Genomic DNA, 25,161 nt, shown 5'->3' with positions numbered 1-25,161 from the left:
TACTGAGAAGGAGAGTTCAAAAAGTTATACAAATGAGATACAACAGCCAAAGGCACATACAAAAAGCATGGTGTGTGTGTGTGTGTGTGTGTGTGTGTGTGTGTGTGTGTGTGTGTGTGTGTGTGTGTGTGTGTGTGTGTGTGTGTGTGTGTGTGTGTGTGTGTGTGTACACAGTGTCCCAAAAATCACCGAGGGATTTAGAATTTAAATAACATTTCTGTTTTTAAATAATTTATGATTATTTTTATCCCAAAAGAAAATTTACAAAATGGAGATAAATTTACTTTATTTATGAAAAATGATATAGCTTAGATGTCCTTCATTTTCGGCTTCACAGAGACGGGCTCTTTCGACAGCATTTTCCCGAACAGCGGACAATAACTCTGGCTGCAGCCCTCGAATTTCTGCACAGATGTTGTCATTCAGCTGCTGAATTGTATGGGGCTTATTGATGTATACATGCTCCTTTAGGTAACCCCAAATAAAATAATCGGGAGGCATCAAATCAGGTGAACGTGATGACCAAGAAATTTCTGAAATTCGCAAAATAATTCGGTGTCCATGCTCTTTAGGTGCGAATAATTGATCGATGAAATTTAATATAAAATTCCACGATTTTTGGTTCTTTGTTCAGTTGTGAATTTTTCCATGGGTAATTTCTAAATGTTAATCTAAATTCTGAAAAGAAAAGAAAAACAAATTATTAAAAAACAGAAATGTTATTTAATTTCCAAATCCCTCGGTGACTTTTGGGACACCCTGTATGTATGTATGTATGTATGTATGTATGTATGTATGTATATATATATATATATATATATATATATATATATATATATATATATATGTATTATTATCATAAATTTGTAGATTTTTCTTGCAAACTATACATGCTTGTCTATTTAATAATAATAATAATAATAATAAAGTGGCTTTTCGGACACATATTGTGCTATCTCATTTGTAGAACCTTTTGAACACCTTCGTACATACCGATGTGGTTGATTTTAATTATGAATCGAACCGTCATCATCTGTTTACTTTTTCACAGAATTATTCCTCCCTTCACCAACAAAGACATTTCTCTCAAGAAATATGGCTTCTACCAAAAAATCAAAGCCAGGTTGTTAGGTGTGAGCATTTTTTGGAATGAAGACTTTCTCAGTGTAAGTTTGCACCACATCGAAAGCCTTCAAGTTATTTTAATTTCCACCATTACCAGTTGCTAATGTTGATTTGGCTTCATGGAAAAAAATGTTTAAATTATTCAAACTGAGGTAACACAGACAGACATATTTGTACAAGTCTCCTTGAACCAGAAAATCATTAAGGAAACGCGACGTCACGTTTTTCCGAATGCTTGCACACTACTCGATAGGCATTGATGATGATGCCACTTGATTGATTGTGCAAATGATGACTCTGATGTAACGTACTCAGATGCCTGTGCTATATCCTGGTTATTGGTAGGTTATCCTGGAGCAGAGGTATGCTGGTACCACGTGTGGTGTCTGTGGAAACTTTGACGGAAATAAAGATCTGCCTCTCGGTGAGAAGCCCATCAGACTTTTCTGCCCATCTTCTGCTTACCTTGTGGCAAAAGTTCTAAGTCTCAAAGGAAAGTGAAGAAGAATTTGTTTGGGTTTATAAGTTCATTGTTTCTCTTTTGGGTTTTCTTTATTTCAGATAACAACATTCAGATGAAAATCAACCTCAGAGAAATGACTTCATTCCAGGACTGCTTTATCGAGTATGCATTGAAGCCTCCCTGTGCCAGCTTGCCTTTGTCAAAAGTGAGCATGTACACCTGTAATGTAGCAGAGTGCCCACCCACCTTTCTGCATGTCAATTCGAGGAAAAATGGTAACATGAAACATGTGACGTAACCAATAACCATCTGTACTTCAATACTTCCGGATTCCCTTCTTCTCGTTCCTGTGAATTTTGCAGGAAAAAGAATGCACCGACATTTTCAACACTGCCCTCACCAACTGCCCTGGACATCTTTTGGTTGAATTTAAGGAAAGATGTTTGTGGGACCACTGCACTTGTGAAGTACCAACTGGCTGTGTATGCATGACTGTCGGTGAATATTCATACCATTGCAGCAGGAAATATGAGAGCGCAATCAACTGGAGAACACCAGACTTTTGTGGTGAGTATTTGTGGGTTAGTGAAGCCTCTTTGTGTAGTAGTCTACTGTGGTCATCTTCGACTGGATGATTAGTTAAACATCATCTTGAACATCTTTGACATTTCATACTATTCAGCTCAATACCCTGAGGAAGAATCAAAATCGATGATTTTTGATTCCTGCTAAGATCAGGAGGAGAACCATATGTTTATGGACCCAAATGTGGTGGAATTCAGACCCGTCCCCTCCCTCAATCCCACCACAGTGCTCCAAACATGCCTCCTCCCTGCCGTCCATTTGCTCCTGTTCCCTCCCAAACTTCTTTCCTTTCCCTTCTCTTCCTACTCCTCCCACATTCCCCCATTCTCCTCATTTTTTATTTTTTCAATTTCACCCTCCACCCCCACCCTCCCTGCAGTGTGTATTGATGTAATGATGCCTCCAAATTTTGAAATTGACATTTACACTTAATGTGTAAATAGGTCACAGGATGGTCCACATCATCAGTTCCAGATTGTTCTCTAAATCTGGTTTTGCCGCAGAAAGCTCAGTACCCCTATATCAGATCGTTCCATCGTGTTGTTCTCGTTGTATTGCCTTTGATGATTTTTTTTCGTTACATCCCTTCATTGGTGTTAAAGAACAGAGATAAAAATCATTGTTAGATGTCAAAGTTACAACTATAAGGAGGTGTCCAACAATGCTTTGCTTTCACATTACAGGTGTCTCCTGCCCACCAACCACGGAGTATAGGGAATGTGGCAGCTCATGCATACAAACATGTGCCAATCCAGTTGGTGAGCTCGTATGTGAGGACGTCTGTGTCCCTGGATGTTTCTGCCCCCAAGGTCAGTGGACTGCACAGCAACATTGTTGCACCACATTTGGTGAACAGCTTCACGAGTACAAAACTTTTTTGTTTGTTTATCCCACTCAATGTTTATCACATATCATTAGACATGCGATTTTCCTGATAATAACAAGCCTCATGTGTGCAGTCTGGTAGGATGGTTTAGAAGTAGCGCACTCGCCTCTGAGCTGTGTCGTCTGGGTTTCATTCACGACCTGACTAAGAACTGTTGGACGCTTCCTATGCAGGCAGGATGTTGTATCAAAAAGTGTGCCTTCCTTCGGTTGGGACGTAAAGCTGGGTGTCCATTCTGCTAGCATTAGTTGTTCCATGGTGTCGTTCGCAAGATGTAGGATATTGTCACCGGCAGCATTTTGAAATTTCAAATTCTTCCCAGAAGTATCTGCAAAGTTCAACCCCCAATGTGGGGGTTGGGCACCTCATCACCCACTTTCGACCTACGGTCCAAAGCTGAATCTGAAATATTCCTTATAAACTTTTTGTGATCAATATTATCAAGGCCAGAGTTGGCGCGTCAACACATCCCACATACCCTGCTGTCAGACTGGAACAATGTGTATGTTGATTGTTCTGCTGTTCCTCCATGGCATTTCGTGGATTGCATGACATCATGAACTGTACTGATGCTTGCCTGCATTTACATGACAAAACACTCAGTTGTTGTGGGGTTCAGTTCTTGAAGTGATTGGTGTTGCCTATCGGCTGTATAGTCTTCTTCGTGATGACATTTCCCTTTGTTGATTTGGAGACAAATAAGTTGGTTCAAATCTTCCTAATAGAGTTGGCCAGTCTGAAAGCTGATTCTCCCTCCCCATTGAAAGCTCCTCTGTTTACAATAATCACGGTTATGAAAATCAGATGGACGTGTGGGTGATCCTTGCAATTGGGAAGCGGTGTCCCATCACTCCTGGGAGGTTAGTTTGTAAAAACTGCTGTTATGGTTCAAGAATAACAAGAGATGCTGCAATATTGAGCACTATTCCGTTCAAGTGGACCACAAGTACAAAGCAACCATATTAATGGAAAAGTATAAATGTTGTTTCATCTTGTTATATTCTTCTTTTATCATCTGGAATTCTTTGTTGATGTTCACCATAATATACTTCTTTTTTTGAGCGAGGTTTTGTTTTCATACCATTTACAGATACCGTATTTTCACCAACTGGAGAGTGTATACCAGTGTCTGCTTGCCCATGTGAGTTTGAGGGGATATTCTATGAGCCGACCAAGCACCGAATCGACAAGATCAGTGACTGGTAAATGCAAATATTCTTCTGTTGCATCCCCTCAAGAAATATGGAACATGTGACCACAACCAGTGTGTGTGTGTGTGTGTGTGTGTGTGTGTGTGTGTGTGTGTGTGTGTGTGTGTGTGTGTGTGTGTGTGTGTGTGTGTGTGTGTGTGTGTGTGTCGTTGGTTGCTAACTCCACATGTGGCTTTCAGAAGGTGCAATGGAGCCTTCCCAGGTCTCAACGTATCCACTGAGCTGTTGGTATCCAAGTGTGTGTGAAAAAAAAAAATATATATATATATATATATATGTGTGTGCGTGTGCATGCATGGGCAAGTTGCTGTTGACTGCTCTCAACACACATGTGTAGGTTTCAGGAGATGCAACGGAGACCTACCCGGTCTCAGAGTATCCACCTTCATTCCATGCTGCTGTTGTGTGTGTGTGTTTGCGTGTGTCGAGGCCATAACTTATTCACCAAAATGAAATCCGTTCGTCCTTGTCACACACCAAACCTGTCCACCAAGTTTCATCCAAATCCGTTCATAACCTTTTGAAATATCGTGTTGTATATCGTTTATAGCCCTATCGCTCAATGGTGAAGAATCACTTAAACCAATTGATCGGATCTTCACCAAAATCTGAACAACTCTTCCTTGTCATATATGCACCCACTCTGTCCACCAAGTTTCGTCCAAATCCATCCAAACCTTTTTGAGATATCGTGCTATATTTAGTTTTTGGCCCGATCTCTAAGTTGTGAAGAATAAATTTAAAAATTCTGCTCTCCAGATCTTCACCAAAATCGAATCGATTCATCCTTGTCACACACCTAACCTGCCTACCAAATTTAATCCAAATCCATTTGGGATATCCTGCACACAAACAAACAGACAGGGGTGAAAACATAACCTCTGTCATCTGCAGATGTCGATGTAAAAATGTTTAACCTGGAGCATAATGAAGTCTAAATAGGAAGATCTTGAAGTCCTGGTGTCAAGGTTAGAGAGATCAAGTTTTGGCTTGTAGAGTGGGGCTGAGTACAGTGTGTAGGGGTTGCTGTTTTTCATCAAGTTTAGTTCAGTACAAAGCAGACACGACGTGCTTTACATTTTGAAATGCTTTCTTGTTCCCATTTTTACACCAATTAAAGGGAATAATAAACGATGGAGGATTCATGCCATCCGGACTCTTCATCTAAATTGTGGTGCTTAGGTATTTATGGATTAAGTGTTGCGATTGCAAAATCAGTGCTATGTTTACCCACCATTCTATTCCCCATGTTCCCCATCCCATCCCTCTCCCTTCCACAGATCTCCTAATGTCTTTGTTCCCCACTGTTAGCGATGTCTTCTGTTAGCGATGTCTGGCTTTCTTGATTGTGGCTTGGTTGAGGTACAAGCGTAACTAAAAAGTCCAGATACCTGACTTTTTTGGCTGTAGTGTTTGGCCTGACTGACTGTAGTGTTTGGCCAGATACCTCATGAGTAAATTTGACTGACTGTGGGTAACCTTCACGGTAAAATGGTCACAAACTTTTTCTCTCCTGGTGGTGACGAAACCATTTGCCTGAGTGGTCGAGATGTTGGGTGTACGTGGTACATGGATGGTATGCTGGCAGTCCTTTCCCAATTCATTAATTATTTCTTGCAGCGAGTGTGCCAATGGTCAGTGGTCTTGCAAGACCATCAAGCAAATCTCTTTGTGCTCACTGGAAGGGAATGTCCATCTTACGACCTTTGATCACACAAGTTACAACGTTTTTGCCGAGTGCAAGTTTACCTTCGCTTCGGTAAGTTTTATGATAACAATAATGTGAATAATTATGGCAATAATATTAACGGGGGCAATAATACAACATATTTGTGCTGTGTAATTGTAACAATAATAAGAGTGCTGGTGGTTATAGTAGACGTAGCATCATTATTGCTGATGCAGACCCATAAAAACAGTCTTGCAGAGTTCTGAGCTTATAGTGGGTCAAAACCGTTGCTTATTTTTTGAGTTTCAGCTGAGGACCCCATCAGCGCTTGTTCAACAAATTTTTATTGCATACATTTTATTTGAGTTTCTAATAACAGTGATAATAGAATTATAATACGCTTATGCCATCTGTCTGTCTGTCTGTCCCGCTCTGCAACACAGAAACGCTCATCAGAGAAAAAAAAATATTCAGCAAAAGTTGTTTCAAATTAATCCAAGCCTACGAAAAAATAATAATTTTTTTTCTATTGAATTCAATTTCAATTGACCCAAAATTGAATCTCAGCAGTGTTTCAGGCAACAGACTGCAGCTTCAATCGCTCCCAATTTTTTTTATTTGCTGTTACAAAATATGATGATTTTGATACTTCACAATACTCTCAACAGTATATGCAATCAGCTAATGTTGTCTGTTCCCATCCTGAAACACAGAAAATACTCCTCGGAGACATTAAATGATGTAAATGTTCCTTCAAATTAATCCACACCTATGGGGAATTTATAATTATTAAATAATGGTTGCTTCAAATAAATCCAAAACCTACAAGAAAGTGATAATACTGCCTCAATTTCGCTCTTTCAACCAGCACAAGAATAAAAGGATTCCTATATTTTTTGTCATGGTATTTTTATCACTGGCTTTCAGCGAGTAATAATAATAATAATGATGACAATAATGATGATGATAATAATAATAATAGTATTGCAAAATGTCGAGTGAGGTAGGGCAAGACTCTTCCCCACCTTCCCATATCACCTTCTCAGTTCTGGTTTTATTTTCAGCATCATTAATGGTTGCACCACAAATCCCTCTAGCAGGTGGTTTTCGCAGTCAATTTTACATGAAAATGTTCAGTATACTGAGCAAATGGGCTGAAGATGAGAATGTATATACGGTGTATGTGGTGGTGCCGTGCTGGTGTTGTGGTGGGGGTCTTTCCATGCCTTTGCTTGCAGAGGCATCTTATCCCACCTTGTTCTATATTATCTGAAAATTGATGGATTTGGGATCACCTCTGAGATGTGTGAATGCTTTGGCAGGCAAGGAGCTGGGTTATAGAAATATCAACTGTGTCATGTGGTCCAAGGAGCACACAGACATGTCTGTCGGGAGTCACCTTCTCTACTCTCACGGTAAGAAAATCTTCCTCCATTGGTCGGATTCCTGAACTATTACCAGTCACAATGTTTGTTTGCATTATTCGCCTTACAAATACCGAAGGTGTGTGTGTGTGTGTGTGTGTGTGTGTGTGTGTGTGTGTGTGTGTGTGTGTGTGTGTGTGTGTGTGTGTGTGTGTGTGTGTGTGTGTGTGCCAAGAACTCTCAGCGTATCATGGAGTTGTTTGGCTTGCTTGTAAAGTAAACTTACACTCAGTGGGGATTCCTGCCTATCAGGCTAACCCGAGCTCCTAAAGTAACTAAAAACGAGGTACACCTGTGTTTGTGCTGAAACGAGGCCATTTAAGAGATGTTGCAAGATGAACGTATTCCTCTGTTCTGCAGACCAATTTTGAGTTCCGTGATAAAGGTGTCTTCACTTTGGATCTCCAGGTACCTTTGCCTTACGAATCAGGTAAGAAGTTCAACCACTTACCGAAGAATATCTTAACCTCTTCAAAAAGCCAAATGCATTCTCATAACCTGACCTTATTTTAAATGTATTGCAATGTGTGCTCTTGATACAATATTTGTTTGTTGATAGCTCGTTCACATTATTCGATCTGAATCAATCAGAAAAGAAAAAGATCATCAATGTGCATTAGACCTACCTGGATATACAGTGCCTTTAGAAAGTCTACACCCTTTTCAAAATATTCACCTTTTGTTACCATATAGCCTGGAATTAAATTGCATTAAATCAGACTTTCTCCACCTTCATTTACACATCATAACCCACAACTTCCATGTAAAAAACAAATTTCAGAAAATTAAATAAAATACAAAACTAGAATATCTTGGTCGGGTAAGTGTTCACACCCCCCCCCCCCCCCATGCGTTAATACTTGGTGGAAACACCTTTGACAGCAATTACATCTGTGAGTCTGTTGAAATACGTTTCCATCAACTTTGCACACCTTTATTGGGTAATATTTGCCCATTCTTCTATACAAAACTGTTCAAGCTCAGTCAAGTTCCGTGGGGAGCATTGATGGAATGGACAGCAATCTTCAAGTCCTCCCACAGATTTTTAATTGGATTTAGGTCGGGGCTCTGACTGGCCACTCAAGGACATTTATCTTTTTGTTCCCAAGCCACTCCAGTGTAGCTTTGGCTGTGTGCTTGAGGTCGTTGTCAAACTGAAAGATGAACTTCCGTCCCAATTTCAGCTTTCTTGCAGAGGGCAGCAGGTTTTCCTCTAGGTTTTTTTCTGTATTTTGGTCCATACATTTTTCCCTTCTATCCTGACAACTTCCCCAGTCCCTGATGATGAGAAACATCCCCATAATATTATGCTGCCACAACCATGCTTCACAGTAGGGATGGTGTTCTTTGGGTGATGTGCTGTGTTGGGTTTGTGCCAAATGTAACGTTTTGCATTTTGGCCAAAAAGTTCCATCTTGGTTTCGTCAGACCACAAAACTTTTGCCACATGGCTTCAGAATGGCAGGAGTGGTTTTTTGCATTCCTTAAGCGGGACTCAAGGTGGGTTTTTTTGAGTAACTGCTTCATTTTTGCCACCCTTCCGTATTGGCCAAATTTGTGGTGTGCTTGGGATATTGTTGTCACATACATAGTGACCAGTCTTTGCCAAAAAGACCTGTAGCTCTTTCAAATTTGCCATTCTCCTCTTGGTGGCCTCTCTGATCAATTTCCTCCTTGCTTAGTCATCAAGTTTGGAGGGACAGCCTGATCAAGGCAGGGTCTTGGTGGTATCATATGTCTTCCACTTCTTCATGATTGTATTGACTGTGCTACAAGGGATATTCAAGGCCCTTGAAATATTTTTTATCCCCGTACCCTGAGCTGTGCCTTTCCACAACTTTATCCCGGAGGTCTTTTGAAAACTCCATGGTGCTCATCCATCCATCCATCCATCCATCCATTGGGACCATACTCTGTGCAGATTGTTGGTGCTGCCAAAGCTGACTCCTTGGCTATTGGACATAATCCTGGACGGGTCGCCACTCCAACACAGTACACCAGCAAGCTGGCACTCATTTTGCCAACCCCGGGAGAATGACAGGCAGAGTCAACCCCACCTGGTATTAATTCAACAGCCGAGTGGGGTTTGAACTCAGGATCAGAGGATCCCAAGCCCACCACCCGAACCATTGAGCCAACACCAGGCATATGGTGCTCATGGTTGAGTCTGTTGAGAAATGCACCGGCCAGCAGACGAAACTTACAGGAACAGCTGATTTTCTTCTGAAATAATCAATATCACTACAATTTAACAAAGGTGGAGGCCATTTAACTTGGTTTATGATTTTGAAAGTGATTGGTTACACCTGAGCTAATTTACAATTGCTATTATAAGGGGTGGGGGGGGGGCGGTGGACACTTATCCAACCAAGATATTCTAGTTTTGGATTTTTAATTCATTTTCTGAAATTTGTAGAATTTCTTTTTCACTTGGAAGTTGTGGATTACGATGTGTAAATAAAGGTGGAAAAAGTCTGATTTAATAAAATTTAATTCCAGGCTATCAGGCAACAAGAGGTAAAAATTTTGAAAGGGGTGTAGACTTTCTATCGGCACTGTATGTACTACACATGCGTAAACTTGGACTGTAAGATGAGCTTTGTGAAAAATGAATACCCGAATTGTGATTGAGGTGCGAAGCAATTCACACGTAGCCACACTTTCAATCAAGCCCCAAGCGATACAGCAAGGCTCAAACCACATGCACTGTATGCAGCCCCATGCATTGCACTCAACCCCTGCACACCCTGTACCGAGACCCACTCTTCAAGTCTAAACTCGATCTCTCCTAATCTTGACACCAGAACATCAACATCTTTCCCATTCATTTTACATCGTCATGCCTCAGTTTGAACTTTACATCCTATTGTACCAAATCCTGTGGGAAATGCAAATCAAAGAGACAGATAAACCTCTCAACTACTCCAGAATTGGAAGCGCATCAAAATGCAACACGATGTAAGAAGAAACAATGTAAAACACGTGTAAGATGGTCCATTACAGACACTTACATAGACCGCTCTAATTTCCAAGGAAAACAAAGCTGTGTTTCAGTGATAATTTGTTTTATTATAATTTGCCGAAGTTGGTAAATAGTACACCACCAAGGTCCAATAATTGTACATGTCCAAACTTTATCAACATTGCAAACTCGTCACTCATTAATTATCTTGGAATATGCACTGTATTTTTTGATCTTGAGTTGTGGACATAAATGACGGCAAGATAAGATGCCCCTCTCGAGAAAGGTGTTGGCGGATGCTCCCCTCACCACCCCCTTTCCCAATCGCTTCTCCCTCTTTCCCGTACTCAGTCCTGATTATGTGTTCAATATATTGAACATCTGCACCAGAGAATTCTCTGGCTGATGGTATAGCAGGCAATTTCAAATGAAAAATGTTTGGCATACTGAATGCTTAACCAAGGAGAATAGATAAATACACATCCAGGGCCTATTTCCCCCATCTTTGGAGAGTTACATCCTATACTTCCTGACGTCCCCATGTATACTTTGCAGGACTTTACAAGATGTGACTTTTCATGACTTCCTTTAAAGCTTTATTTAAACATGTCATGGCATGCCAATCCGCACTGATGATTATCGTTCTTTTAAACCACTTTTTAAACATGATGTTAACAAATAATTGTAATACATCTGGACAACTTCAGAGAACAAAGTCCATTTAAAATGTCTCAGTGACTCAGTATTATCATTGACATTAACTATTGATGTTAACGGGGAATAAAAGTCTGTTCATCTAATGTGCACCTGTTTCCTTCCACTATATTGTAAGTCTGTGACTGTTGTTCCATAAGAGCTGGAAAGGCAAACTAAATTTTGAGCTTGTCCAATCATACTTGCTTGTGCTGCTACTTTCCAGAAACTGTTTCCATCTACTACCAGTCCTCGATGGTGATTGAACTCCAGACATCATTTGGAATAGCTTTACAGGTGCATGTGGAACCCATTATGAAGGTGTATCTTCACGTGCCTTCAAAGTTTCGTGGTGAAACTAAAGGTACGCATGACGATTGAAAACGGTCTTTCCTTTCTGTACGTGTGTTGTGATGATCACGATATTGCTGTGAAAGGAAACTCATCTCAAAGATCCAGAACATTGAACATAAGGGTGGGATTTATTGCAACGAGCTCATGCAGGAATCCTAACAGCTCAATGCAAACTGTATGAACAAAAATCATCATCATCATCATCATCATCATCATCATCATCATCATCATCATCATCATCATCATCATCATCATCATCATCATCATCATCATCATCATCATCATCATCATCATCATCATCATCATCATCATCATCATCATCATCATCATCTACTTCCTATTTAAATATAAATTGGAAACAGTATCTGATTTTGCTGTTGTCTTTTTATTTGTAAGCATTTTTAACCTCCGCCATCTTCGAAGATGGATGGAGGTTACTGTTTTCACCCCTTTCTGTTTGTTTGTTTGTTTGTTTGTTTGTTTGTTTGTGAACAGTATTACGGAAAAACTCCTCGACGGATTTCGACGAAACTTGGTGGGGGGGTTAGGTATGGTCCAAGGATCATGCCGTTAAATTTTGGACTTGGTCATTAATTGTTCGACCCCCCCACCAAAAAAAAAATTAAATTGTTGGAGAAATTTTTTTTTTTTTTGCATTTCTACATGATTTAAGTGATTTCCAACCCCACCCCAAATTTTTTTTACCCACCCCCAAATAAAATTGAGAATTTTTTTTTTTGCATTTCTATGTTTTAAGTGATTTCCAACCCCCCCAAAAAAACAAATAGTTACCCCCCAAAAAAAAATTGGTAGAGAAAATTTTTTTGCATTTCTACATGTTTTAAGTGATTTCCAACCCCCCCCAAAAAAATTGTTACCCCCCCAAAAAAAATAGAGAAATTTTTTTTTTTGCATTTCTACATGTTTTAAGTGATTTCCAACCCCCCTAAAAAATTTTAGAGAAAATTTTTTTTTTTTTGCATTTCTACATATTTTAAGTGACTTCCAACCGCCCTCCCCCCCCCCCCCAAAATTGTTTGAGGAAAAAAAATATTTTTTGCATTTTTACATGTTTTAAGTGATTTACACCCCCGCAAAAGAAATTGTTACCCCCCCCCCAAAAAAAGAATTTTTTTTTTGCATTTCTACATGTTTTAAGTGATTTCCAACCCCCCCCAAAAAAAATTGTTGGAGAAAAAAAAACATTTTGTAACTTTTTTTTTTCAACAAAATTTCGATTTTTTTTTTTTTTTTTTGCATTTTTACATGTTTTAAGTGATTTCCAACCCCCCCTCCCCCCAAAAAAAATGTTGGAGAAAAGAACTATAACTGTCAGCACTGTTGACATCATATTTAATGAATAAGATATAAGGTTCACTTGAGTGACCCAGCAGTATTGGCAGCGGAGGTTTTGCACTCTCCCGAGTGTTCCCCCTCTAGTTAATGAAACTGTAATGATGTGCATTCATGTTCGTAAAATTTTAAAATTTTCCCTAATGAATCACGAACTGCCGGGAACCTATCCCCCCTTTTTCCCACTGAAACAATGCCCCGACATTCGCGAATTCAATATTCACAGTATTTTTCAGCAACGTACCACCCGCAAATGTCGGGGTCTTACTTTATATGTATGTATATATATATATATATGTATATGTATGTATATATATATGTATGTATATATGTATATATATATATATATATGTATATATATGTATATATATATATATGTATATATATATATATATATATATATATATATATATATATATATATATATATATATATATATATATATATATATATATACATAATCTTACACAATGGGTAGTATGCCTCATTTGTATAAAGTATATAAAACAGGAATAAAATAAGTGAGTCATGGATGAAGATTGTGGACGATCTTTATGGAACCGGTCAAATAAACCTCCTTGGTCTTCCTCAATGAGAGTGAAACACCAGTGTATTGATGTAGATAATAATGCCGTGCCTTTTGGTGATATTGTCTTTTTGTTTGCATTTAGGCCTGTGTGGGAATTTCAACGGGCAGAGCAGAGATGACTTTTATTCATCACAAGGCATCTTGGAAAGCACACCGGCAGCTTTCCTGGCATCCTGGCAAGTGCTAGCAGATTGTCCGTCTATTGGAGTCATTGAAGAGAATCCCTGCACTTATAATCTGGAGAAAAGTCAGTGAAGTCCTTGTTTTATTGTCGTTATCTTAACATATGTGTTTTACTGAATGCCTTTCTTTCTCCCTTTCTGTGATCAAATATGATGGTGATTCAAATATCACCTGGACGTTTGTTTATAACTGTGATTAACTTGCTATTAGAACAATTATGTTTTGAACTGTGATCAAATTGTTATTAACTCAACAATACCAGATCTAATGTCCACTTATGAACTGGTATGAGGAATTCCTTAGAAAGTCAGATGAGATTCTCAACAGCATTGTTGATTGATGTAGCCCCCTTGCAGTCTGTGGTTAATTCTGTACACATTCACATACATTAAATTACTTGTACCAATCAAATACGGACATCCTTCACAGACAATCTTCACCATACTGTCTGCATATTTCAACCGATTTAATTTTTTGTTGGCCACAGATTTTATACCGTCTTTTCTTCCTCACGTGCCTTCTTTCTGGCTGCTCCACCATCTTTTCTTCTTCACTTGCCTTCTTTCTAGCTGCTCCACCGTCTTTTCTTCCTCACGTGCCGCCATCTTCATTTTTCAGCACGTGCATTAAAGCGAGAAATGTGATTGTTGGTTTTGGTCATCAATTCTACAATGATACATTCTCTCAAAAATTGTAAAACTACCCTGTACATACATTATTACTCTGCCTTTTATAAATGAAAGCCTCGGTCAAATTTAAACTGCACTCATAATTATTAACAAAAGGAAGTAAACCGATGTATTGACAAAACTGTGAATAATATCAAAAAACAATGTAAAGAAAAGTTTGTGGTGCTGAAGAGCAGTGGATGTGATGTGATATCCTTTCATCAGAAACGTTTGCTGAGGGAAGCTGTTCATTATTGAAATTAACAGCAGGGTCTTTCGCACCCTGCCACGACAGCGTGTCTCCGGATGACTACTACAAGGTAATATTGGCAGCAATCAACACCATTACTGCCACAAAATGCAAATATATCATACAATGTATGAGAACAAAACCAAACTAACAAGGCAAAGTGAACACTTCGGTGCCATCTTGTGATCTGAAAGGTAATCTTAGATTGTTGTGCTTTTGTTGTTGACAGAACTGTATAATGGACGTCTGCAATGCGGAAAACATCATTCCAGCCATGTGTGCTGCATTATCATCCTACGCGCATGCCTGTGCCGTTCGTGGAACGGTAATCATCGGATGGAGACAAGGAATATGTGGTGCGTCCATCCTTTACTGAACTCAAAGCACAGTTCATGTTTTATTGCTTCGATCTGACTGTGATGGATCAAGTTATGTTGAAAGCTTCATGTGAACAAATTAACCACTAGGCTAATCTGTAACTAATATCAAACATCAATGGAAGTTAATTGGAAGAGCGCTGTAATCTGGAAAAGTGGAACTACTCCATGATACCTTGAAGTATGAAGAATGCATCACCTTCAAACTCAAAAGTCTTTCTCACCCCCATCTCCCACTCCTCCACCACAGCTGAACCAAGTTGTCCAGGAAATCAGATTTTTTCATATACAGCACAACTGTGTTCGGAAACTTGTCGCTCCCTTGGTGACAAAAGACTTTGCTTGAACGTCGACATGCCAGTAGAAGGCTGCACCTGCCCAGTTGGACTTTATCTGAACAGCGAAAACCAATGTGTGAAGGAATCTTCTTGCAACTGCTATCTGGGCAACCGCATCATAGCCTATGGTGCCAGCATATCTGTCTTAGGGAAGAAGTGGTAAGTGATGGAACATAATTCAAGTTTTTATGAATCGAAATTAATCAACTTATCCAAAGTGTGTTTTTATCATCGTCGCCTTCATCTTCATCTAATATAGGCTCGATGTGATTTCTTACGTCGGCGATTTCTCTATGCCAATCCCAATTAATTTTTGTGGGCGAATTGTATGTGATGTACACTTAAATTGAGTGAGTCACATGGGACACTCCAACGAGTGATCACCAGGGATACGCACGGAGAAATTGCCAAAGTACATCGCAAATGGCTTGTGAGGCAAAACTGAGTGAAACTTTTGGGTGAAATCCAATTGACACTAAGGCCAATCGCTCATGATCTGTATGGAGAAATCTCCTCAATATATAATGGATGAAATCAACAGGATGTTGATTGAGGAATGCTAACTGCCGTGGGAAGCAATGAGAAGTGGACGTTTCGGTTGTTTCCCCTTAATCCGAGCAAAAGAGCAACGAAAAGTTAATGCCGGAAGCATCAGCTTCTTCTTGCTTCTCATGGTAGTTGGCATACCATGATCAACGTTCTGTCGATTTCATTCATTACTCTACCTCTCCGCCGACCAAAGATTGACACGAGACTCTTTCTTCATTCACCTGTACATATTGTCAGCTTATCACCTCCGATTTTAGAACTTCTCCATGTTTGTGACATTTTCGTATAATTTTCCATTGTGTGTGCAGACTTCTTCCTTCCTTACAGTATTTCCACTTTTTTGACCTTTTGTTCTTGCTGTCTTTTTTCCCATTGATCAATATATCAAGTGCATTGATGTCTGCTAATAGCTTTGTCCTCCATGCCATTTATTCACAAGCTCCCAAGGATCGCTGCAGAAAAAAAATAATCAAGCAGAAGGTGTCAATGTAGACAATAAAGAGATAAATTATTGTCGATCAACATAATGACATATAAGCCTGGTGTTAACTTCGCGGTTAAGGTGTCTGGCTTAGGACCTATGTGTCCTGAGTTTGAGCCCCTGCCAGCTGTTGAATTAACACCAGGTGGGGTTGAATCAGCCTTTCATCCTTCCGAGGTCGGTGAAATGAGTACCAGTGTACTTGGGTAATAACCATTCGGGGTAACCTGCGTCAGAGTGGCAATCTGTCGAGGACTGTACTCCTTGCTTATGAAACTGCCTCAGCAGTCCGATGCAACTTTACAGCATGAAAGGAATGACATTACTGTATATTATTATTAACATTATGAGAGTAATAACTAGAACGGCACACAGTAGAGTGCATCCCTCCGCCAGGCTGGACAGTTTACGTTTTGTACCCCAATGATAAGCCGCATCTGCATTCGGACTTTAACCAAAATCGAATCGGCTTGTTCTTGTTACCTACACAACTCATCCACGATGTTTCATCCGAATCTACAAACAACGTTTTGAAATATAGTGCGATGTATCATTTTTGTCCCAATCTCTCAATGGTGATGAATCCCGAAATAAATAAATATAAATTATCGTATCCTGATCCAGATCTTCATCAAAATCGAATAAATCCATCCTTGTCACACCCATCCTGTCCACCAAGTTTCGTCCGAATCCGTCGATAACATTTTGAGTGATCCTGCTCACAGACAGACAGAAAACAGACAGACAGGGTTGAAAACATAACATCTGTCCACCTTCGATGGTGAAGGTAATTAATTCAGAGAAACATGAAGTCCAAGACATTGTATGAGATGTGAGAAATAGTGACGTGGTTTTAGAAAACCAATGCTCAGTATGGCGAGTCGACCCAGTCAGCTCGTACACTATGAATAGACCACAGGCCATAAAGGTATTGCAAGAAAAACTGCACAAAGTGGTGTATCACCAAATATCTAAACCCTGTTTCTGCCTTACAGCTTATGTGAAGCCGGCCAGTTGTACTGTGATGGTGAAACGGTCTTTGTACCAGGACAAAAACGTAAGTATGAAATCTTCCTTATCATATGTTTTATATATCAAGACAACACACTTATTCTCAATAAATTCCATAGCTTTCAGTAGTTTATTGAGAATAAGTGTCCTCCTTCCCTGATTAAATCCTCTGATGGAATAAGTGTTCTCCCAGCATGCAAAATCCTCCTTCCCTGATTATTTATCAATGAACTGACTTTTAGATGGAAAAACAAGAGCTTGGGGGGTAATAAACAAGTGCCGTACAACACTTTTCTATCAGGAGGTTGGAAGCACCTAATTTATGTTGAAACAGGTCCTTTTACACACAAATTAATTAACTTCTTACAGCTGAAAAGTAAGTCCGTGGCTTGACAGTGAATATTTTTTCGACATGTTTATTTAACAACAACCTTTCTAATGATCCTTTACTATCGGCAGAGATTAATACTACTTCTATATTTCCGAGCAGCAAACTGCACAGCCCCCAAGGAATATGTCGACTGCATACAGCTCGGGGATCTGAGGAAGACTTGTGAGAGGACCTGTCGTACATACGGAGTTCCCTGTGTAAGCTTTGACTTTGTTTCAGATATTTGTGGAACAGAAATTTGTTCAACAAATAATGTGCATTGGAATTAACAACATGTTAATATAATTTGATATATTGAGTAATATTAGTCAAATGAATGTGTCTGTACATTGATTCTTTGCTCAAGATGTGTGTGTGTGTGTATATATATATATATATATATATATATATATATATATATATATATATATATATATATATATATATATATATATATAAATAACATCGTTTTATGGCCGTTTCCATGCTTGCATGTGGAAGCCATGGTTCATCTAATGACTGCTTTCCAGGCTGCACGATCCCTTGCTAGTTCTCTTCTTAGGCCTTTAACTCTGAGATCGTCTCTCAGCAACACGTCCCATGTTTTCCTCGTACGGCCTCTAGCTCTCGTTCCATTCATATTCTTATTTATACACCTCTTCACACAGCTTCCCACCCTCATCCTTTCCACATGTTCGAACCATCTCAACCTACCCCTACACATAAACTCACGAATGCTTTCTATACCTAACCTATCTCTTAATTCCATATTTGGTTTCCTATCCTTCAGTGTCACATCACACAACCACCTCACCATTCTCATTCCATTTTGTTCACACCTCCGTTCATCCTCCTTTTTGATCACCCATGTTTCACTGCGGTACATCATCACACTTCTAACGCAAGCTGCATAACGTTGTCCCTTTAATTGGAGAGAGGTCCCTCTTGATGCCAATAGGTGGAGCAACTCCATAAACTTGCTCCAGCCATTTCTAATTCTTGCAATCGATGCTGCCACCTGCACCAAACATATCACCAAGATAACAGAAGTTATCTGCATATTCCAGATATATATCCCCATAAACTAACCTTTCTGCTTTAACTGGAGCCACTTGTTTACCTGTGCAAATAGCACATTTGAAGTCACGAACCACCTGCAGTCTACTTCTGATGCCACAACACCTCTTGTGTACCCAGCCATTACAGGATTTACACAATATTGAATCCAATCAAGATATTCAAGTTTTGTATTTTTAATTAATTTTCTGAAATTTTTTTTTTACTTGGAAGTTGTGGTTTATGATGGGTCAATAAAGGTGGAAAAAGTCTGATTTAATGCAATTTAATTCCAAGCTATGAGGCAAAAAAAGGTGAAAATTTTGAAAGTTAGTGTAGACTTTCTATAGGCACTGTGTGTGTGTGTGTGTGTGTGTGTGTGTGTGTGTGTGTGTGTGTGTGTGTGTGTGTGTGTGTGTGTGTGTGTGTGTGTGTGTGTGTGTGTATATTGATATTTTTATACATGGCAATGTCTGACCTATTTATAGCTGGCACCATGCAAAACCCATCAATCCTTTCTCCCAACCCGTTTTCATTGTGTCCGACAGGCTGCTAGCGAATGTGTCGTGGGCTGTGTTTGCCCATCGGGAATGATTCTTGATGACTTGGGAAACTGCGTTTTGGTCAAGGACTGCTCCTGTGAACGTAATGGCATATTATATGCTGGTGGAGATACGATCAAGGTAGACTGCAACCAGTGGTACGTGTCTACAGTCTTTCTTTCACAACCTGATAAAAGCACTGTTAAACTAGAAGGGCACTCGGTAGAGCACATACCTCTGCCAAGCAATGCCTGATCCAGTAGAACATATCTGGCCCAATACATTTTTGAAATATAATGCTTGATATCGTTTTTGAGCCCTATCTCTCAATGGTGAAGAATCACTTAAAAATTCTAGTCGGATACAGATTCGGATCTTGACCAAAATCGAATCAATTTGTTCACATCATGCACCCAACCTTTCCACCAAGTTTCATCCGAATCCGTTATAATCCGAATCCAAACCCGAATCCATTCATTATAAGCATCTTCAGTATTCCGGTATATTGCAGAAAACAAATGCTGATAGCTCATTACATTGAGAAAGTTCCCACTTTCCGTGTTTCCTTTGTCCAATTTTGCTCACTGAGTCATTGCACGAGATGAAGGCTGATCCTGGTTTTTAACCTCATGTGCAGTGTGTGCAATGAAGGAAAATGGATCTGTACGACTAAAAAATGCCCAGCTGTCTGCAAGATGTATGGTGATGGACACTACGTGACATTTGATGGGCATCGTTACCTGTTTGATGGGAAGTGCACCTATACAGTTGCTCAGGTATGTTTCCAAATGCATTACCTGATCCCACAGGTACCTTGAAAGATCCATCCAATATTAACCTTGCATAAAGAACATCATTTTGGGCTTCATCTCAAGTTGCTTTCATTCGTGCCTTGGCGAAGAACATGCAAGAAATTAAAAAAAATCCAATAATATGAGCTTATTATGGCAAACCCAAATATCAGATTCTTAAAATCAGTAAGATGTTATGTGTGAGAGAATGCCTGGCGATCTGTGGACAAGTAACCAGTGTTTTTTGTTTTTGTTGGCAATTAAGAAGAGTCTGGGAATGTTTTTCTTCTGAGAAAACACTTGCACAAATGTCTCCCAAAAGTCCCATGGTGTGTTCATGATCATTCCATGGGACTAATGCTCTCGCACAGGGAAAATGCATCTGATAAAGTGCTTCCTCAAAATAAATTTGTTCGATATTTCAATGGATTTCTCCATGGAGAAGATTTTCCATTGTGCCAAAACCCCACAAAAATCCCATTGAATTGAATGTGATATTCATGTGAGGGAAGGCAGTCCATATTACATCAGACAATTATCTTCACAAATTATCCTGGAGAAATTGATCAATCATACAGGTGACTAAGTTTATGCGACCAAAGTGGATCATTGCTGACCTTCACGGTCACCTGTTGTTCTGAGGTTTTAACAATTTACAGATCTTAATGAAATCTCTGACAATTGTGGGTGTCAACCATATATATTCAACAGGACTACTGTGGTGAGAGCCGTACAAACGGGACCTTCCAGATCATCACAGAAAACGAGGAGTGCGGAACTACAGGCACAACCTGCTCAAGATATGTTAAGATCTTTCTGAAGGTACATGGAAAACAAGATTATAATCGCTTTGAAATAAGCAAAAGGAGAAACACGAGAGGCTAAACAGTTAAGTTTCAGAAATTCATTTTTAGACATTTGTTATTGTTTTTGTCATTCCTACAGAAATACAATATTGAAGTTCAGCTCAAAGACGGGAACTACAAGATTATACCACTTGAAGGAAAAACCCCGACGCCCAATAATCTGGCTGTTGAGTCGGTTGGTTTGTATCGAGTTTTTGAGATGGCTGAGGGCATCACGGTTATTTGGGATGGACGCACAAGCATCTTTATCAAGATCAGCAGAGAATGGTCGGTAAGAAACAAAATGTTGCACTTCAATAAGGATTAATTGAGCTTGAATTTGGATTCCCTGAAAATTTTACTTGCACTGATCTATTTTTACATCTTCGACAAACAATTGATATAAACTTATTTAGCCAATTGATCTGTATCCAGTGTCATCATTCAACTTTGACAAAATATTCATTGCAATTTGGCATGTATCCACACTAATTCTTTATTATATCCTCATGAAATTTTCATATGTCCTCATGAACCTTTATCAATATCCTCATTACATTTTTAACTGTATTTGGCCATTGCATTCAATTCATCGTTTACTCCCTATCATAATCCAATGTAAAATGACTGAAGAAGAACATTATTCCACGTTCATGATAGCCTAGGATCCATAAAAGCTCTGTGGAATGGTTTCTTCCCCCAAGGGATGGGCTGATGATCCTGCCAACAAAAGGCTTCAAAAGCCATGTAAGCTGATGATATTGTAGTTTGCAGTGTAGCAGCTGACAGTGCATTAGGTGGGCAGTTCTGTGTTTTTCACAGACTGCAACTGAGCTGGTTTGCCCATTTGGTGTTAATATCTAACATCTAATATCTATCTTTCTAATCTCAAGTCTAAACTCTCAAACCTGTCTCCCTCCTCCAAATCCTGGTGGCATCGAGTGAAGTCTGTTTCTGGTGTATGTTACCCCTTCATCCCATCCCTTACCTCAAATGGCTGCACAGCTGACACTGCACATGAAAAGGCTGAATGCCTAAACTCTGTGTTTGCTTCTAAATCTTGTGTCCCAAACCCATCGCTTTCTGTACTCACCTTACCCAGTCATACCCAGCTGTCCCTGGACTCTGCGTCTTTTTCTCCTGACAAAGTGGAGAGCTTGCTGTCAAACGATGACTCAGATTCTGTAACCGGTCCAGACGGCATCAGCCCACGTGTCTTAAAACCCTTCTCTGCTATTCTTGCTCACTCTCTCTCTGTTCTATTTTCCCTCTAATTTGCTCAAGGTCATCTGTCACCTGCTTGGAAATCAGCAAATATTACCACTCTGCATCAAAATGGGCAAAAACAGATCCCTGCAACTATAGACCAATCAGCCTTCTCCCAATCATCAGCAAGGTTATGGAATCCATCATCACTTCCGACATGAAATCCTTCCTCTTCTCCAACGGCCTGATTTCCGATCATCAAATTGGATTCAGACCAGGTCACTCGACCCTGGATATGCTGCTTCTGCTCTTCTCCCAACCCTTTAGATGGTGTATAAGTAACGGTGTATCAGTCACCCCATTCGGTTTAGGTGTTGTATCGGTCACAAAAATAATAATAATAAAAATATATTTTGGGCCCCCACTTCTTGTTCAGGCTCGAGTTCCTCAAGGTAGCGTTCTGGGCCCTGTTCTTTTTCTGGTTTTCATAAATGATCTCTCTGACTCTCGAGAAAATCCTCTTTATCTCTTTGCTAATGACTCCACCCTCTGCCATACCATCTGTCATCCCTCAGATCAGCAAGCAGTGGCCTCTTTACTCTCCAGATCTGGATATAATAACAAGCTGGTCCAACACTTGGAACATGCCTTTCAATCCTGACAAATCTCACACTCTCTCCATGTCTCTCCGAAAGGACCATTTGGAAAAATCCCCAATCTACTTTCTCAACAATTCTTTTGAAGAAGTCCTTTCATTCAAGCTTCTGGTTCTCACTATGTGCCATGATCTTTCCTGGGAAAGTCACATTTCCAAGCTGGCCTCCAAAGCCAGTCGCCGACTGGGCATCCTGCATCTTGCAAAGTCCTTCCTTGGCACACCTGAGCTCCTGACCACATAAAAGCTTTCGTCTGCAGCCTGATGGAGTACTGCTCTCCCCTCTGGACTGGTGCTCCTGCCTCTCACCTTTCTCAGCTTCATGCTGTGGAAACCAAGGCATTTAGGATCATTGTTATGCTCCGCGATGAGGCTGAGTCTTTGGGCCTCTCACTCTCTCACCGCAGGGAGGTCGGTGGTCTTTCTGTCTTCTTCTGTCTCCTCTCCAGCCTTGCCCCCCCTCCTGCTCTAACTGCGATCTGTCCCCTCCATATTTCCGCAGGACGCTCAACGTCTGCCAGCAACCCCCTTCTGGTAAAACTACGAAAATCAAGAATCACTACTTACCTTCATTCTTTCATTCCTCTTTTTTTCCCGCCTTTGGAGCAAACTCCCACACTCTTCAATCCCAATCTTCCCACCAGGTCTTCAAAACAGCTGTTCACCTCCATCTCTTATCTTCCCCCATCCAAAACCACGATCTTTTCTACCCCCGTTAATCCACCCCAAACCCCCCTCCTTCAATTTCCTTGCTTTCCTTCCTGAAAGTCCCTGTCATGCGTGTAAGGACCTGAAAGTCCCTGTAGTGTCCATCTTCTTTACCTCGTGTTCCCCGCCCCATCCTTCTCCCTTCCACAGATCTCATGTCTCTGTTCCCCACTGTTTTGTTCTTCTCAATCCTGTCCCTCTTGTTTCCTGCTCCCCTTGTTGTACAATGTACATTCTGTGTGTTAGCTCTCATACGAGCCTCAACATTGTATATAAATAAAAAATAATAAAATGCACATCATCTCAACTGTAACTGAAGGTTATTCCTCACTGATAATGGGTACCTAAACAGGGTGGATGTGAGGCAAGCACCCCCTGTAGCAAGTGCTGCATGGCACCGGGGTTTCTGAAGCTGCTGTGCACAGATAACTCCACGCACCAGCAGGTTGCGAGGCATCCATCAATGCCAATTAGCACAGCCAATCCGGGCAGGGTAACATTACTTCGCGTGATACCTTACCTGTGAACGGCTGGCTAATTGGGGTCACGCGGCCTCAGCGCACGCTTGGATAACTGCCCAGCATTACTGTGAGTGTGCGCTGGCTAACAAAGCACATTATTCGAGTACAACTTCCCGTCTAACTGTACTTCTGCACTGTCGAACCAATAAAGGAAAAGACAACCGAGACTGAATGGAAATAACAACAAACAATTATTTATTACACACCCACAAGCAAGTAAATCATTTAAAAGCTTATATTTACAAGCAAGACAGCAAAAGGGCACATAAGAATAGATTTAACCAGAGCACGTATTCTTTATTATACAATCTTACTGGCACAAGGGACATATGGCCATCATTCAAATCAGGGGAGAAGAAGACGAGAAGAACTTGAGAAGAAAAGAAAATTAATGCATGGAGAAAAGGAAAGTGGGGTCTTTTCTTTTCTCCCTCACCTCACACATTCCGATGTGGCTGCGCCATCCCAAATATATCAGAGAATGGGGAAGATGGTTGTGGAAGATGGGCAGTAGCGATGCGGCATGATGGGACATGCATCTGCCCAGACCCAGTATGCGAGTCCTCTCCAGCGTCCCAGATATGCCAGCTACAAGCAACTCCGTTTCTGGTTGATCCCTGTGTCCACCAGCTCCACACAAACGAAACTGCTTTCTGGGCTTTCGACACTGCCCTCCTCCACACTATGGGTGCCCTCCTCAACACTTTGGGCTTTCTCTCTCTCTCTGGCTTTCTTTCCATCTCTTCACATGTGCTTATGTCCTCTTCCTTTCTCCTCTCACTCTAAGCCTTTTCTCCCGTCTCTGCTCTTGCCCTCCTGCCCTCCTTCTCTTCCTTTCCTGAGCTTTCTCAGTCTCGTACTTTGCACTCTTGCCCTTTCCTTCTTCCTCTTACTCTGAACTTTCTCAGTCTCAGCTCGTGCAAGCCTCCTCCTCATTGGTGCGCATTCGATGGGGGTGGGTCCACGATGCAGCCTGTGGAAAATGTCGTGTCATTCTGAGGGAACTTTCAGTGCAGCCCCTGCCCCTACCTTCACGCACCCAAGGCCTTGCCGAGAGCCCCCGTTCACTCACCTGTGCGCAAGCATTCATTGTACAGTCCTCACCCTACCACGCCTGCGAGATGTGCCACACCCCACCATGCTCGGGAAAAGCGCCACACCTCGTGCCACAAACATGCATGTGAGAATGAACACAGTCCCATGTGGTGAAGGTAATCCGATCTGCCAAAAGGATCAATGACCCAACCAAACAATATGCGAATGGGGTGAAAACAGGTAGGGATGTTGTCGGAGCGA

At 40.5% G+C, this 25,161-nt stretch overlaps 1 protein-coding gene across 1 annotated transcript in view; it reads left to right on the top strand.

Annotated features, from left to right (window-relative positions):
* The window catches only part of LOC147009643 (uncharacterized), a 104,217-nt gene that overhangs the window by 3,024 nt on the left and 76,032 nt on the right, over positions 1–25,161 (top strand). Inside the window, 20 exon segments of the mRNA XM_085863154.1 lie at positions 1,052–1,166; positions 1,471–1,549; positions 1,687–1,793; positions 1,951–2,155; positions 2,857–2,982; positions 4,150–4,261; positions 5,891–6,029; positions 7,262–7,354; positions 7,724–7,793; positions 11,245–11,382; positions 13,397–13,561; positions 14,391–14,485; positions 14,645–14,771; positions 15,043–15,289; positions 17,156–17,217; positions 17,662–17,759; positions 19,146–19,297; positions 19,777–19,915; positions 20,642–20,752; positions 20,876–21,067. Of these exon segments, the coding sequence (XP_085719280.1) occupies positions 1,052–1,166; positions 1,471–1,549; positions 1,687–1,793; positions 1,951–2,155; positions 2,857–2,982; positions 4,150–4,261; positions 5,891–6,029; positions 7,262–7,354; positions 7,724–7,793; positions 11,245–11,382; positions 13,397–13,561; positions 14,391–14,485; positions 14,645–14,771; positions 15,043–15,289; positions 17,156–17,217; positions 17,662–17,759; positions 19,146–19,297; positions 19,777–19,915; positions 20,642–20,752; positions 20,876–21,067 (2,572 nt within the window).

This window comes from Eptatretus burgeri, chromosome 17 (assembly GCF_056783735.1).
Source record: "Eptatretus burgeri isolate ZD-2024b chromosome 17, Ebu_testis_v1, whole genome shotgun sequence".
Lineage (NCBI taxonomy): Eukaryota > Metazoa > Chordata > Myxini > Myxiniformes > Myxinidae > Eptatretus > Eptatretus burgeri.
This window is presented reverse-complemented; position numbering and strand designations above follow the sequence as displayed.